This window comes from Physeter macrocephalus, unplaced genomic scaffold (assembly GCF_002837175.3).
Source record: "Physeter macrocephalus isolate SW-GA unplaced genomic scaffold, ASM283717v5 random_944, whole genome shotgun sequence".
In the NCBI taxonomy this organism is placed as follows: domain Eukaryota; kingdom Metazoa; phylum Chordata; class Mammalia; order Artiodactyla; family Physeteridae; genus Physeter; species Physeter macrocephalus.
Window position 1 is genome coordinate 24 of NW_021146890.1, and position 14,632 is coordinate 14,655.

The following is a 14,632-nucleotide window of genomic DNA, read 5'->3' on the forward strand; positions in this document are numbered from 1 at the left end:
CCCTGGGGCACTTCTGTGGGCCCTGCGGTGAGTGTCCAAGCCTCTTTGAGTGGGGCCTTCGTAAAAGGTAGATTTGAAGGGCTTCACTCCAGACCCATAGCATCAGACTCCCTGGAGCAGGGCCCAGGCATCTGCACTCTTTTCTCTTTTTCCAGGTGACTCTGATGCCCACCCATGTCTGAGAGCCACTGATCAGATCTCACAGAACTGCCTGTCATCCACAAGCAGCTTCTGACCAGTCCAGGCAGCTGGCCTAGGAATTCAAGGGTTGCTGAGACAGGGATCCCACCTTCACTTTGTGGAGACTGGAAGGGGAAGATGGAGTGAGGTAGCCCTGGGACCCTCAGACACCCAAGAGGCCCCACCACCCTGGGCCCCCATGCCTGCCAGGGCCCCTTACCTCCATGGGTACAGGCTCCCAGAAGGTTGACTATGTTCTCGTGCTGGCCCAGGTGGCTCATGATCTTCAGTTCTGACATGAGGGCCTCCTTCTCGTCAGCGTGAGCCGTGGCTGGGAGATGGGGCCACAGGTCCCACAGACAGAGAAAGGGCAGGACATGGAGAGCCATGCACACAGACACCCAGGGGAGCAAAGCAGAGGGGACCCAGAGCCCCAAAGCAATCAGAAGCCGAAAGAGGCAGGAGAAATGAGGACACATGATGGGAGTTACGGGGAGAGAGAGAGGAGAGAGGGCCTGTTACTGAGCTGATTTTGGGTGGCAGGAGGCCAAGCTGTGGCCAGGCCATAGGCCAGGATGGCCTCTGTGCACCTCAGCCCCTTCGAGGCTCAGGCAGAAGCCCTTCCACACCCAGGAGTTAGAGGAAGCCGAGAGTCCTCACCCCCGATCCCAGGCTCTGTTCCACAGGCCCTGACAGGCCGAAAATGTGGGTGATGCCCTTGTGACAACAGAACAGACCCTCCCCTGGCATATACCACCTCCTACCCGCTCCCCCAAACCTGCTTCCTGCACTCACACTTCAGCATCTTCACAGCCACCTTCAGAACAGCATCTTCCTTGCCCAGACCAAAGGCCGTGGCCTCTACCACCTTCCCAAAGGCGCCTGCTCCAAGAGTTTTACCTGCCACACACAAAGCGTGCTTAGGTCCCGGGGCGCCTAAGGGCCCACAGGCTCCCTGCCACCCACGCTGGCCCTGTGACAGGAAGGCGTGTTGGGTGCTGAGACCCTGGCTCACCAAACTGCAGGTTGTTCCGGGGGAACTCCCACTTCTCGTTGTAGGGCAGCTGGGTTGGGTCGATGAAGGTGTAGCTGTTGCCCCCGTAGCTCTCGATGATCTTCCAGCGCACCTGGTACTTGGGCTTCTGCAGAGGGAGAGGGAGGAGGCATGGGTCAGCTGGGCCTGGCAGGTGGATCTCGGACATCATCCCGACCCGGGAGGACAGGGGCTGGGCAGTCCCACGGCACAGCGGGAGCAGGTCAGTGTGGCCTGCGACGTGGTGAGAGGGGCTGTGTCATCTCATGCCCATGGCACCGAGAGCCCTGTCCCTACCTGGCTTGGCCTTACCATGGGACCATCCATTCTCCAAGCCTCAGTTTCCCTACCTGTGTATTGAAAGATTTGGACAGGACCACCTCTGAGGGTTTTGACAGCTCTGGTAATTTGGTAATTCCTGAGCCAGGATGGAGGGTGGAACTGTAGATCCATCCATCCATCCCCCTATCCAATTATTACTTGTTTGTTTTATTTTCACTTGTGAAAAGAACAAAATTTACCATCCCAACCATTTTTGAGTATACCGTTCAGTAGTGTTATATACAGTCACACTGTTGTGCAACCAACCTCCAGAACTCTTTTCATCTTGAAAAGCTGGAAGTCTGTACTCACTAAACAACAACTCCCTGTTCCCCCCTCCCCCGAGCCCCCAGCCACTTATCTCATGCATCTGACTGTTCCGGGTACCTTATTTAACTGGAATCATGCAGGATCTGTCCCTTTGTGACTGGCTTATCTCACTTAGTATGATGTCTTCAAGGTTCATCCATGTTGTTGCCTATGTCAGCATTTCCTTCCTTTTTAAGGCTGAATAATTCCCATCCAAATATTTCACCGAATACCTATTTGTTTCAGGCATCGTTGATTCAGAGTTTGACAAAACAAGAGTCCCTGTCCCCTGGAGTTTGCATTCTAGTTGCTAAGACAGTCAACTCAGATACATATGTAGGAAATTTTCGAATAGTGCTATGGAGAAAAGAAAGCAAAGTAATAGGACAGAGAGCGCCGGGGACAACTGAAGACAAGTCGGGGAGGGCCCCTGAGGAGGTGAGAGGGAGCTGGCCACGTGAGCATCAGGGGAAGCACTTCGAGGATGCAGGGAACAGAGGTGTGGAGGCCTGGGGGTGGGAAAGGTCTTGGTGAGTCTAAGGGACTGGAAGGTGCCGAGTGGCTGGAGGGGAGCACGGGCGGCTCTGGAGGCAGGAGTCTTGAGGGCTGCAATCAGCAAGTGAGTTCTCTAAGTGCAAGGTGAACCCTTTGAGGCTCGTTGCAGGTGAGTGATGCATCCGACTCTACATTGCTAAAGGACCAACAGAGAGAGGCCCCACGTACAAGACAGTGAGCATCTGGAGGGCCCGCATTCCTCTCAGGCTCTCCATGCTGTTCCAACCAGCCAGCTGGCGGCAGAGCCTAAGCTGAGGAGGAGTGGCTGCCTCTCTCTTTCCTGCCCCGGGTGGCAGCTGCATGGAGGCATCATGCCAGGGGTGCCCATGAGAAGTGCTGATGGCAGACAGAGTTTAGGTGGAAAGTGGAAGCTGGGCTGGGGCGGTGGAGGACACTGAGGCCTTGGGTCAGTAGTCCAATACTCTGGTCAGTCGTGGGGGACAGGGAGCAGCTGGGCTGTGCTTAGCAGCTGGGCTCCTACATGGGGCACCCAACTCGGGCAGGGGGGAGCTAAAGTGGGTGCTGGGGAGGAGGGTGACTGAAGGTTCACCAGGTTAAGGGAAAAGACTCCAGAGAGCCATAGGGAAGAACTTCCAGATGGTAGTTCGGGGGGAAAGACTGCAGTTAGACATAAGGAAGAATTTCCAGGTTCTGATTGAGGATGAGAGACTAGTGGTGAACTTAAGGACATCCATGTTACAGTTTCAGCAGATAGTCTGAAACGGGACAGGAAGAGGACCTTCCTGAGTGTCAGAGGATTCAAACCCTGCGCGTGGGTGCCTTCCCAACCCAAAGGATGGACACAGAACCAGGAGGGATTCCTTGACCTCGCCTGGCCACTTGCATCTCCAGGAGCCACTGTGGTGAAGGCTGTTTTTTCCCCCCCTGCCACTTCTCCTTCCTCTGGCCCCGCAGCTGGGCCTGAGTCAGCCCCTCCCCAGCCCACCGCGAGCTGGGCAGGGGATATTGGGGAAAGGGAGGGCAGGGCTATTTGGCTGGAACTGCGGCTCTCTCTGAATCCCAGACCTGATACCTGGAGGACGACGCAGCTCCCCCACGCCTGCCTCAGGCATCCCCACCCCTCTTCCTGGAAAGCAGACACTAGCTCTGCTCAGCCTCTGCTCTCCCTAGATAGGGCTCCTGTGTAACTCCCGGGGGCTTCTACCCAGAGGGGCCTCTCCCCTGAAGGAGAACCCTAATGGGGAGGCCAGGATGGGCAGCCTCGGACTACAATGCTATCCGTGAGGGCCTCCTGAGCACTTCCTGTGAGTGGGCGCTGGGCTCCACACTCAACGTGCGTCATCTCACTTCATCCTCACAGCAGGCCCAGGCCACTTCCCCTTGGTGACCGAGGTAGGCGTGGAATCATCTAAGTCCCCACAACTCCCCATCCAGGCCTGCTGTTTTGGGTGGGCGGATGTCTTCTGTCTCAGGAACGGGGAGATCTGAACAGTTTCCACTGGAAATCTTGGGGACCCTCCTGTGCATGCCCCATATACCTCCCCATCCCCAGAGCTCAGCTCCGACCCCCAGAATTCCAGCCTCTCCAGTGGCTTCCCCGTCTCCTTCGCACCTCCCCGTGACCCCACCATCCTTTCTTCCCCACGTCCCTCCCCCTTCCAGCCTGCTGACTCCTGCCCTTTTCTCTTCCCCCTCGGCCCCCCTTGTGGTCTCTCTGGGGGCCAGAAAGGCGATGACTCAGCCCTGAGACAGAAGCAACCCTTCCCCCAAGCGGGGCCACCCCTCCCCTCAGGCCTGAGGAGTGAGGACAAGCCAAGCCAGGCTGAGTCCCCAGTGAAGGGGCGAGACTCAGAACCCCGTGCAGCAAAGCAGAGGACACTTGGACGACAAGCCCTGAGGCAGGGCGTGGCCATCTTGACCCCTGGGGTGCCCTCCTTCTCTTGGCCTTGGGTCGGCTCAGGGGCCAGTTCAGTTTCTTAAACAGGATAAGAGGTGACTGGAGTACATGCTCCACAAATGGTCCCATGAAGAGGGGGTAAGGTGTCCCCAAACCACGGCTGGCCAAGGGGGCTGGGCGGCCCAAGGCAGAAAGGGCTGGAGGGGAACTGGGCCCTTCTCTAGAATCTCTGCAGGGCTGAGGAGGCAGCTCTGTGGGGACGGAGAGGCAGTTTTCAGCTCCATATAAGGAAGAACTTTGCAACAGAGCTGCTCAGAGAAGGAACGGGAGGCCATAACAGTGAGTGAAGTCCTGTCCCCGGAGGTGGGCGGAGTTGGATGGATCTGGGTCTGAATCCTGCCTTGCCAGGCTCTAGGACTCGAGGAAAATTGGTGTCTCTAAGCCTCTGTCTCTCCATCTGTGAAATGGTGTTGATAATGGCAGCCCCCGCACCAGGCTGTGCTGAAGATTCACCGAGGTGACGGCGTGTAGAGGACTTAGCAGGGTGGTGGGCACGGACTGTGCTCCGAATGGATGCTGCACACCCTGGACCCAGGAGGAAGTTGGCTGGGGAACTCAAGATGGCTCATGCATCTTGGGATTGGAGGGCTGTCTGAGGTTGGGCCCATCCAGGATGCATGAGCTAACTTGGGTTCCCCAGCCAACTTCCTCCTGGGTCCAGGGTGTGCAGCATCCATTCGGAGCACAGTCCGTGCCCACCACCCTGCTAAGTCCTCTACACGCCGTCACCTCGGTGAATCTTCAGCACAGCCTGGTGCGGGGGCTGCCATTATCAACACCATTTCACAGATGGAGAGACAGAGGCTTAGAGACACCAATTTTCCTCGAGTCCTAGAGCCTGGCAAGGCAGGATTCAGACCCAGATCCATCCAATTCCCAACCCTTAGCTCTTAAACTAGTCCATCAGCCTCTTGGCATGTCACAGGAGGAGGCTGTAAAGGTCACCCACCCCACCACGAAAAGGTGGGGAAAATGAGGCCCAGAGAGGGCATTCCACCCGCCAAGGTTGCATGAAGTCCAAAGAGGGCAGTCACTCAGCCAGGGTCTCATGTCAAACCAGTGTCCGAGCTGGACCCAGATCCCTGAAGACTTGACCTGGGCCCCTGGATTCTGTGCTCAGAGCTGCCTCCTCATGCTGTGTGCTGACATAAGCACCGGGCACCCCGTGGGCCCCTGGGGCACCCCCCCCCTCCCCGCATACCACCTACCTGTCTACTCCAAGTCCTCTACTCACGCTAAAACCCACAAGGCAGGTGTGGGGAAGAGAAGGCAGCAGAGGAGCCCACGAGGTGAGTTATTCACCCCTAACTCACCTCACTCCCTTGTTCACACCTGCTGAACCTACAGGATGGGGTCCAACCCCTCAGACCCCCAACCTGTCCCCACCTACATCCTCTTCCAGGCATCAGTATTTCCGGAACTCACCTTGGTCTTCCCCCCCGCCACCTGCCTCTTTGTACACAGTGCCCTCTCCCCCAGAGACATCCTTTCACTGAATCTCATCTCCCCCGGCTGCCTGCCCTGTTCTCCAAGGCCTGTCCCACCCACGCCAAGCCACCTCCTCCAAGCAGACTCCCTTCCCTGCCAGCCAGAAAAGATCCCTCCACTTCTGGCCTCCCACAGCCTTCTGGCCTGGCCCTCTCAGTGCCTGACTGCACCAGAAAGAGTCTTTTATGTAGGGAGGCAGTGAGGCTAAGTGGTGGAGGCCACAGGCTCTGGGGTGCACGGCAACTGGGACTTTTGGGCAGGTCCTTCAACCTTGCTGAGCCTGCTTCCTTATTGGAAAATGCTGACTGCTCTAGTCCCTGCCTCTAGATTGTTTTGAGGGTAAAATAAGATGATTCCATGGTTTACAAAATGGCTTTTAAAAAACCAGCCTCTGCCATTGACCGGCTGTAGACTAGGGCAACTGTCCCAACCTCTCAGAACCTCAGCTTCCAACTCTGTAAAATGGGGTAGTGATACTACCCACATGCCATGGTTGTTGAGGTCAGTAAATGAGGGGATGTAGGTAACATGCTTCATAACAATGCCCCTAAAATCGCCATCAGTGACTGAGCACTCAGAGTGACAGGCAGTGCACTAAACGTCAACGTGCAATTAACGGCAGACTTGATTAATAATATTAAATAATGACGAGGACGATGACGGTCAGGCCTTCCCCTCCACTAACTTACCTGCCACCTGACAGAGACACAGGCCTGGCCCCATGATACCCTCTCTGTGTCCCTGGAAGCCCCCAGCTGGGACAAGTTTCCACGTTCATGCTCTCTCCAACGGCCACGGCTCTCCCTGTAGCATCTCTCCCTCTGTGATCCATGCCCTCACTTCCGTGGCTATTTGATTAGCAACCGTCTACCTCACTAGACAGAGACTTCTATGAGGGCAAAACCTCAGAGGCTCCGAGTCTTGGCTCACCCAGCCACCGACACGGGCATACAGCAGGCGCCCACTAAAGAGCTGTTGGTTCAATGACTGGCTGACAGATGAATTTGTATTCACAGGGGCTGAAGGGTGGATCCACCCAGGCTGGTGGCACTGCCCCAGGGTCTGGCTCACTCGGGTGCCTGGCCGCACCCCCACCCTGCCCAGGCTTACCTGCTTGTACTTGTACAAAAGCAGCAGCAGCAGCAAGGCCATGATGGACATGCAGGCCACCAGCACCGGCGTGAGGAGGGGCTCATCAAGGGGCTGCATGTAGGCTCCTGGAAAGGGTGGGGCAGAGGAGTGAGCAGGAGAAGGGGCCTTGGAGACCCCCTGCTCCCCACTGGAAGCGGCCAGTGGCCTGGAACACAGTGGGTGCCCACTAAATTCTTACTGACTGAACAAGGAGTCCTCTCAGCCAGAAGCCTGTAGACCCTCCCCAAGCCGGGGGCAGGGAGGACCACCTCCCTAGCATTGCTCATGACCAGCTCCAAACCCTGCCCAGACTCGCAGCCTCTGTGGCCAGGGGAGCCCCTCAGGTCACGTGGCCCACCCACTGCCCGTGCGAGGATCCTCTGCAGCAGCCTGGCCTGGGGCTCAGCCATGACTTGCACACTCCCCCAGCGTGGAGGCTTACCACCTACCCCTCTGGCCAGCTCGGCTGGAAAGACCTTCTGCAGGTTAGACTGAAATCTGCCTCCCCAGCCATTCCCCTGCAGCTTCCCCGAGTGCCCTTTGGGACCACTCAGCCCTTCTGGGAGTCTGAAAGCCAGTTTCATGGACCCGGGGTCTCCTCTTCCCAGATCAACAGCCCTAGTTCCCTTGATGTGTTTGGAAGGACATAATGTCCACCCCCGGGCCCAGATCAGCAGCATGAGTCTGAGGCCCAGCCTCACCTCTGCCACTTAGGAGGTGTGACAGTGAACCTGTGACTTCTCTCTAAGCCTCAGGTTCATCATGCCCCAAGGGGGAAGGAAGACTGTACTAACCTCCTAGGGGTGGGCGAGTTCATTGAAATAATGCCTGTAAAGGGCTTAGCATGATGCCTGGCACAGTGTAAGCCTTCAATAAAATGTTGGCTTTATTATTTGTAATATATGACCACCAGCTGCAAGACAGAGCAGCCAAGGCAGCGGCATGTGGAATCAGGCCTCAGCCCCACTTGCTCCAAGGCCAGCAGCTGGGGCACCTGCGGGCCCCCCGTGAGCCAGGCAGAGGCTCCCGCTCTGTCCTCTCTGGGCCCAGAGAGCCTCACCAGGGCCTGGCACACAGTGGGTGCTGAATCTGCTTTTTAGAGGCCTGAGAGTTCTGTGGGCCTGTGCAGCCTTGGGCCTCTCAGAATCAGCGAACTAACCCACGTGCAGCCTTCGTGCAACGCAGAGAGAGACGCCTCTTCCTCTAGACGGATGATGCAGCTGCGTTAGTGACCCCTGCCCTGGACAGTGGCCCTGAATGGATAGGACTGTGTCTCTGGTAGGAAGGGAATCTGGGAGGGATGGAGAAGGCCGTCAAGGCTGGCCCTGGGATTGGTGGAGGGGGTGAGGGGACTGTTCATATGTCTCCTGCTCACATCACCAGACTAAGCTCCGGGGAGGCACTGCTCCCTGCACGAAGTGAGTCCCAAATACACAGTTATGAACTAATGAGTCAGTTCGAGTGCAGGAATGTGAGGAGAGGGGCCAGATAAGGCTGTGGCTGCTTCAGGCTGCTTTCTCTCTGGGTCTCACGTCTGCATCCCCTCTGCCCTTCTCCCCACTACTTCCAGCCCCACGGGTTCTAGACTCCCCCATCTCGCCACTTCAGGAGAGCTTTGGTCAGGAGGGGCCCTGGAGTCACACGCAGAGAGCTGGAACTCGGTATAGCTGGGATCTGCTTGGCACTGGAACTCTGGCCCTTGGTTTGCAGGGGTGGGGCTGTGGGGCAGTTTCCTGGGCCCCCTTTCCATCTTGGCCTGGAGCAGGCGGGTCAAAGGCTCACCTACAGAGACAGGCCCGAAGGCCTGGGAGCTGTTCCCCACGCTGTTGTAGGCCCTGCACTCGTACGTCCTGTTGTGTTCCAAGGTCCCAGGGGCCAGCAGGCTCTGGACGGTCACCTTGTGGAAGGGCTTTTGGCTCAGAACCTCAGGGTTTGGGTCGTCCAGGACCAGCACTTCGGTCTTATCACATCTGGGAAGAACAGAATGTGGCTCAGAGTTTCAGGGTGCCCAGCCCCTGCGCCCAGGTGAGGAGGGCAACCAGAGCCCTCTTACCTGTTCGTGTGGCCCCTGCACTGCACCCACGTCACATTGGGCCGGGGGTACCCTGAGGCTTCACAGAGCAGGGCTTTAGAGCCGTTGATGAGGGTCCACGTGACCTCTACCTCTGGGGGGTCTGAGGTAGAGGGAGGAGCAGAGGAGGGAGGAGTCAGCCCCAGAGGCCCCGCCTCCTGGCTTGACCGCCTGACACTGAGCCTTCTCTCCCCCAGCCCATCCATCCCGGCAGCCTCAGGAACCCCATGTCCCCAGCCCCACTCCATCACTCACATAGAAGGGTGAGTTCAAAGGTCAGGGCCTCTTCGCCTCTGGCATTTCTGGCCTGGAAGGAGTAGTGGCCAGCCTCGAAGGGCTTCAGGCGAAGCAGGGTGAGGGTGGAGGTGTATCTGCATGAGAGGAGCAGGCCATCTGGGGTGAGGACAGTGGGCTCAGACAACCACCTTATAAGGGATTTATTTTTGGTAAAGTGTCCGGGGCACAAAGGCCTTGACTGAACCAAGTACCCAGGCTGGGTGCCCCTGAGACATGCAAAAACCCCCAACCCGATTCCCTTAATTGCTTCTTTCATCCGTAAAGCGCTTTTGTTCTGAGGTTTAGTAGAGGTGATGTCTGTCAAGTGCCAACACTGGGAGGCACATCACAGGCCCCAACGAATGTACCTACTTTCACCACCATCACTGGGCTAAACAATCCTTGCTGAAGACGCCAGCACCCAGGTCAGCTTCCATCCCTAAAGCGCCAACCCTGCCAAGAGGGGCTTTGAGAGGGGAGAGAGGCAGGATGTAGCCATGGGCTCCAGAGACTAGGGCTCAAGTCCTAATGTTGCCATTTCCTAGCTGTGTGATCTTAGACAAGTAGTTAACCTCTCTGATCCTTTGCTTCCTTTTCTGTAAGGGTGACACTTAAAGTAATTAATCCACAGACTCAACCTAAGGACTAAAGGGATATGTATTCAGAGTGCCTGACTCATTGTAGGCACTTGTCTCTTTATTGGAAAATATCTGCAGCCATTACTAGACTAAACCCCATGGTATTCAAAGAGCAATCTCACTCAGCCAGGACTTGGGCATACAGAACCCCACTATGTGTGTCAGTTCTTGAGATAACTAACATCTTCTTAAATTGAAAGAATTTAACTTTCTGCATGAGTCAAAATCACCATTATGAACACACCTATCACGTGGGCTGTTTGGTGCCCACGCTTATCTGCCCTGTGCTGAATAGCCCCAGATTACTATGTTTGAGGGAGTCTCCCTGGTTCCTTTCCACAGTGTCCCTGTTGCTTACAGACCCCTGAAACCTATCCATGGACCAGCCTCCTTCCAGGGGGTCTGCAGACTCCAGATTCAGAACCTCTGCTTTAGACGAGGGGAAGCTAGAAATCCTGGCCGGAAAGGACAGGAAGGGAACTGGGAAGAGGAAGATAAGGACAGGGGAACATCCTTGTTGATTCTGATGATCGACAACACAAGAATCCAGGAATCAAAGAGGTTTGGGCTCCTGGAGCTAGAAAGAGAACTCCAGAGAATTTGGGAGTTGGAAGATGTCTAGGGATTATCTAGCCCAGGGATGGCAAACAGGTCTCCTCTCATGAGACAGTTATGATGGAAATATAGCCTAGAGACTGTGTTGAGAAGGACTCTGAGGCTGCATCTGTCAGGATGGGTTCAAAAATGAATTAGGGGTCTCTGTCACGAGTGTGGGAGGGGAAGTTATCACATGCACGCCACATATTTGCTGTCCCTGATGGAGCTGTACTCTCTCATTCAGATAGAACAGGGTAAAGAAATTATTATTTTCACACTTGGTATCAGGGTTCCTCCTTGGGGAAGAAACTCTCTTGTTTAGAAAACTACCTGGTTAGGTCACTTTGGATGAGGAAGTAAGACCCTGAGGACAGAGTCCACAGGAGACAAGAAAAAGATTTCTAAAATGTTGTGCATGTGGGATAAGCAGGACTCTGGCAGTGAAGAGATGTGAGGATGCAGAATCACATGGCACTCTATAAGAAGAGCTCTGAGCCTGTGGAGAAGAGCACAGCTGGTGAGAAATTCTCAGGGGTGATGATCACAGGCTTTTAAAGAACTTCTGATGTATCTGTGACTGAGAGATGATAATTCCCTCTATTCCCCAAACCTGTGTATGTGGCAGATAACCTCGTGCGATCGCTATTAGGAGTGTGACTATGAGTGGAAATCATGGGGGGGTTGTCTTCTGCATTTGGATTAGTCACAAAAGAGGAGGCATAAGATCGAGAGCCCTTGGGTGACCATCAGAATGCACGCCCCCAAGAAATGGTAGAATTCTTGAAGAGGACATTGGATTTTCCAAGGATATACGACAGCGGGATACACTAATTTGATCTACATCTCAGACACTGATGACTGATATCGAGCTTCTACATAGTCAAGAAAAATGAGACCTAGAAATGGGAAAGGACTCGCTCCAGGTCACGCAGCAAGGTTGAGATAGAACCCAAGTGTCCTGACTCCCGGCTGAAGTGCTCCATCTGGCTGTGGGCTATGCAGACGCGAGCTAATAGGTGATACCTGTATGTGCCCTTGCTGGTTACAAAATCGAGCTTGGGCTGGTGGCCAAGGAAGGGTCCCCGATAGGTCCAGTTAAAACTTTGCAGGCTTGGGTAGGCCTCCACCTTGACTTTGAGTTCGATCTTCTCACCCACGGTCACCTCCTGGAGGAGGTTCTGCTCAGAGGTCAAGTTCAAGTAGGCACTGTCTGGAAAGCAGAATGCACAGAGATCTGGCATTAGTGGGAAGATACCCCACTCTGTGTGTTCATTTAGTAATCCACCCATTGAGCCAGTCTTTCAGCCGGACCCTCCCTGAGCACCTACCATGTGCCACAGGCATACAGAACCCGCCCATAACGCAGACTTGCCCTCTCTCATCTCTTTTCCCACCACCCCCAGGGCTCCAAACTCTTCTCTTCTTCACTGAGTTCCTGGGACAACTAGGGCAAATTCCTATCCTCCTTGGTACCTCTACATCTTTATTTATATAATGAAGAGATTGAATATATCTATGTTGTTATAACTTTATGGAAATTTTTCTAGCAGTTAAAAAAAAAAGTCTGCTTTTTTTTTTTTTTTTTCCACATGCTCTCACCCATTTCCCCTTTTTCCAGTAGTAGTATGGTCAGTGCAGCTTCCATATCCATCTCTCAAGTGGGCACATGACCCAGGCCAGACAATCAGGGTAATCTGTCCCCTTGGGACCGGTGATTGGTTTTGGGGCTAGGCATGCGAGTCCATGACTCTAATTTCCATGATTTTTGTTGGAACTCGAGGGAAAGAGAAGCTCTCATTCCACTGGGGTTTCCAAACTTGGTACTGCCCCGCAAGAAAAATAAAGAACCAAGAGTTGGGAAGCAACAGAGTCTTGTCCACACCTAAACACCTAAATCTAAGTAAACCAGAAGCTCATATCCATGGGGTTTTTAGCTATAAGTCCTCTTTTGATTAGGCCAGTTTGAGTTGATTTCTAGTACCTATAACTGAAATTAAAATCAAGCTGCTCTGATTGAATTGTAGGCAAAGGAGAGGTGCAAAAACCCCCATCCATTCAGCCTCTCTTTGCCTCTCATGGAAGCTACTCTAATACCCTCTTAAAATCCCAAGGCTTTACAAAAAGACTAGATGATCTCTCAGGGCTCCTCTTCTTACTCAATTCTATGAAATCTAAAATTCACTCTTCTATCCTGTGTTGTTCCTGCTCAAAAAGCCCCCCGTGATTCCCCCATCACCTCCACTATTCAGCTTGGCATTTAAGACTCTTCTCACTCAGGTCTCCCTATGCCCATCTAGGCACGTCCCTACTTCACTCACACACACACACACACACACACACACACACACACACACACACACTCTTCTCCACCCATCTCGATGTTCTCATGTCCCCTGAACACGCCACAGTCATTCCAACCTTGGATGTTGTGCTCAAGTCATTTCCTGCACCAGGAACCCCATATTCTTCCTCTCTTCTATTTAGATCCTTCTCATTCTCCAAGACTTGTACCCATTAGGGAGACTCCACCCATCACTCCAGGCTAAAGGGAGCTCTCCTTCCTCTGGACTCCTGTTGCTTTTTTTTTTAATTGAGGTATAGTTGATGTACAATATTTGATAAGTTTCAGGTCTATAACAGAGTGCTTCACAATTTTTTAAAGTTTTACTCCATTTATAGTTATTATAAATTATTAGCCATATTCCTTGTGTTGTACAACATATCCTTGTAGCTTATTTATTTCATACATAGTAGTTTGTGCCTCTTAATCCTCTACTCCTATATTGCCTCTCCCGTCTTCTCTCTCCCCACTGGTAACCACTAGTTTGTTCTCTATATCTGTGAGACTGCTTCTTTTCTGTTATATTCATTAGTTTGTGGTATTTTTTTAGATTCCACATATAAGTGATATCACACAATATTTGTCTTTCTCTGACTTATTCCACTTAGCATGATACCCTCTGCTGCCCTTTGAGATGACACATTCATTAGGCACCACATCTACACTACTTCATGTATCTGGTTTCTCCTTTAGGTAGCTGTCTTCTCTGAGTTTGTGAGCTTTTAGGGCAAGGCTGTTTTCTTCTCTCTTCTCCCCTTAGCCATCCATCCATCCATCCATCCATCCAAACTCCAACCACTTCCCACCACCTCCACCATTACCACCCTAATCAAGCCACCATCACCCCTAGCTCAGACTAGCAGTAGCCTCCTAACTGTCTCCTTGCTTCTACCCTCGTCTCCCTATAGACAGTCCTCAACAGAGCACCAGAAAGCCATGTTACATCTTGTTACCTCCAAGTCAGATGATGTCACTCCTTTGTTCAGACCCTCCAATGGCACCCCATCTCTCTCAAGAGGAAAAGCCGAAGTCCTCACCTTGGCCTACGGGGACCTTCCCCTTCACCTCTGACCTCATCTTGTACTGCTCTTCCTCTCAAGCTCCAGCCCAGCCACACTGGCTGACTTGCTCCTTGCATGTGGTGAGCATGGACCTGCCTTAAGAACATTGCTTGCCCTCTGCCTGAAGCTCTCTTCTCCAAGATTCTACATGGCTTGGTCCTTCAACCACTTCAAGTCTTTGCTCAAACGTCAGCTTCCCAGTAATATCTTCCTTGATGATCACCCTATTTTAACCTGAAAACCCTATCAAACTGATTTGCTTTTTTATAATTTATTTTGCTTACTGCTGTCTTCTCCCAACAAGAGTACAAACTCCAAGTGGGCAGGGGTTTTTCTATCTCTTTCATTTGTAGCTGTATCCTCAGCATTGAGAAGTATCCAGCCAGATGTGTGAAGGAAAACAAACATCTACTGAGTGACTACTGTATGTCTGCACTAGAAAACAGATAGGATTAGAATCCAAAACTGGGAGACAGTTCAATGTTCTCCTCTCCTACCTTAGCCCTCAAAGCTGCCGGCGCAGGATGGGCCCACAGCAGAGCTTAGGTGCTTCTGTAAGCCTAGTGCGTTGTTTGTGCTGTGAGGGTAGAGATTCTCATGCTGCCCCCTCCCCGCCTCCCCTCGGGCTCCCATAACTTTTTTTTTTTTTTTTTTTTTTTTTTTTTTTGGCGATACGCGGGCCTTTCACTGCTGTGGCCTCTCCTGTTGGGGGG

The 14,632-nt window shown here is 53.3% G+C and overlaps 1 protein-coding gene across 1 annotated transcript in view; it reads right to left on the reverse strand.

Annotated features, from left to right (window-relative positions):
* Positions 1–400: 400 nt before the first annotated feature.
* Positions 401–14,632, reverse strand: part of LOC102996862 (macrophage colony-stimulating factor 1 receptor) — a gene marked incomplete at both ends in the record, with an annotated part of 24,350 nt that continues 10,118 nt past the window's right edge. The window contains 8 exons of the mRNA XM_028487151.1: positions 401–511; positions 976–1,080; positions 1,196–1,322; positions 6,915–7,021; positions 8,718–8,905; positions 8,989–9,109; positions 9,262–9,377; positions 11,541–11,727. Of these exons, the coding sequence (XP_028342952.1) occupies positions 401–511; positions 976–1,080; positions 1,196–1,322; positions 6,915–7,021; positions 8,718–8,905; positions 8,989–9,109; positions 9,262–9,377; positions 11,541–11,727 (1,062 nt within the window). The remainder of the gene's footprint in view (positions 512–975; positions 1,081–1,195; positions 1,323–6,914; positions 7,022–8,717; positions 8,906–8,988; positions 9,110–9,261; positions 9,378–11,540; positions 11,728–14,632) is intronic.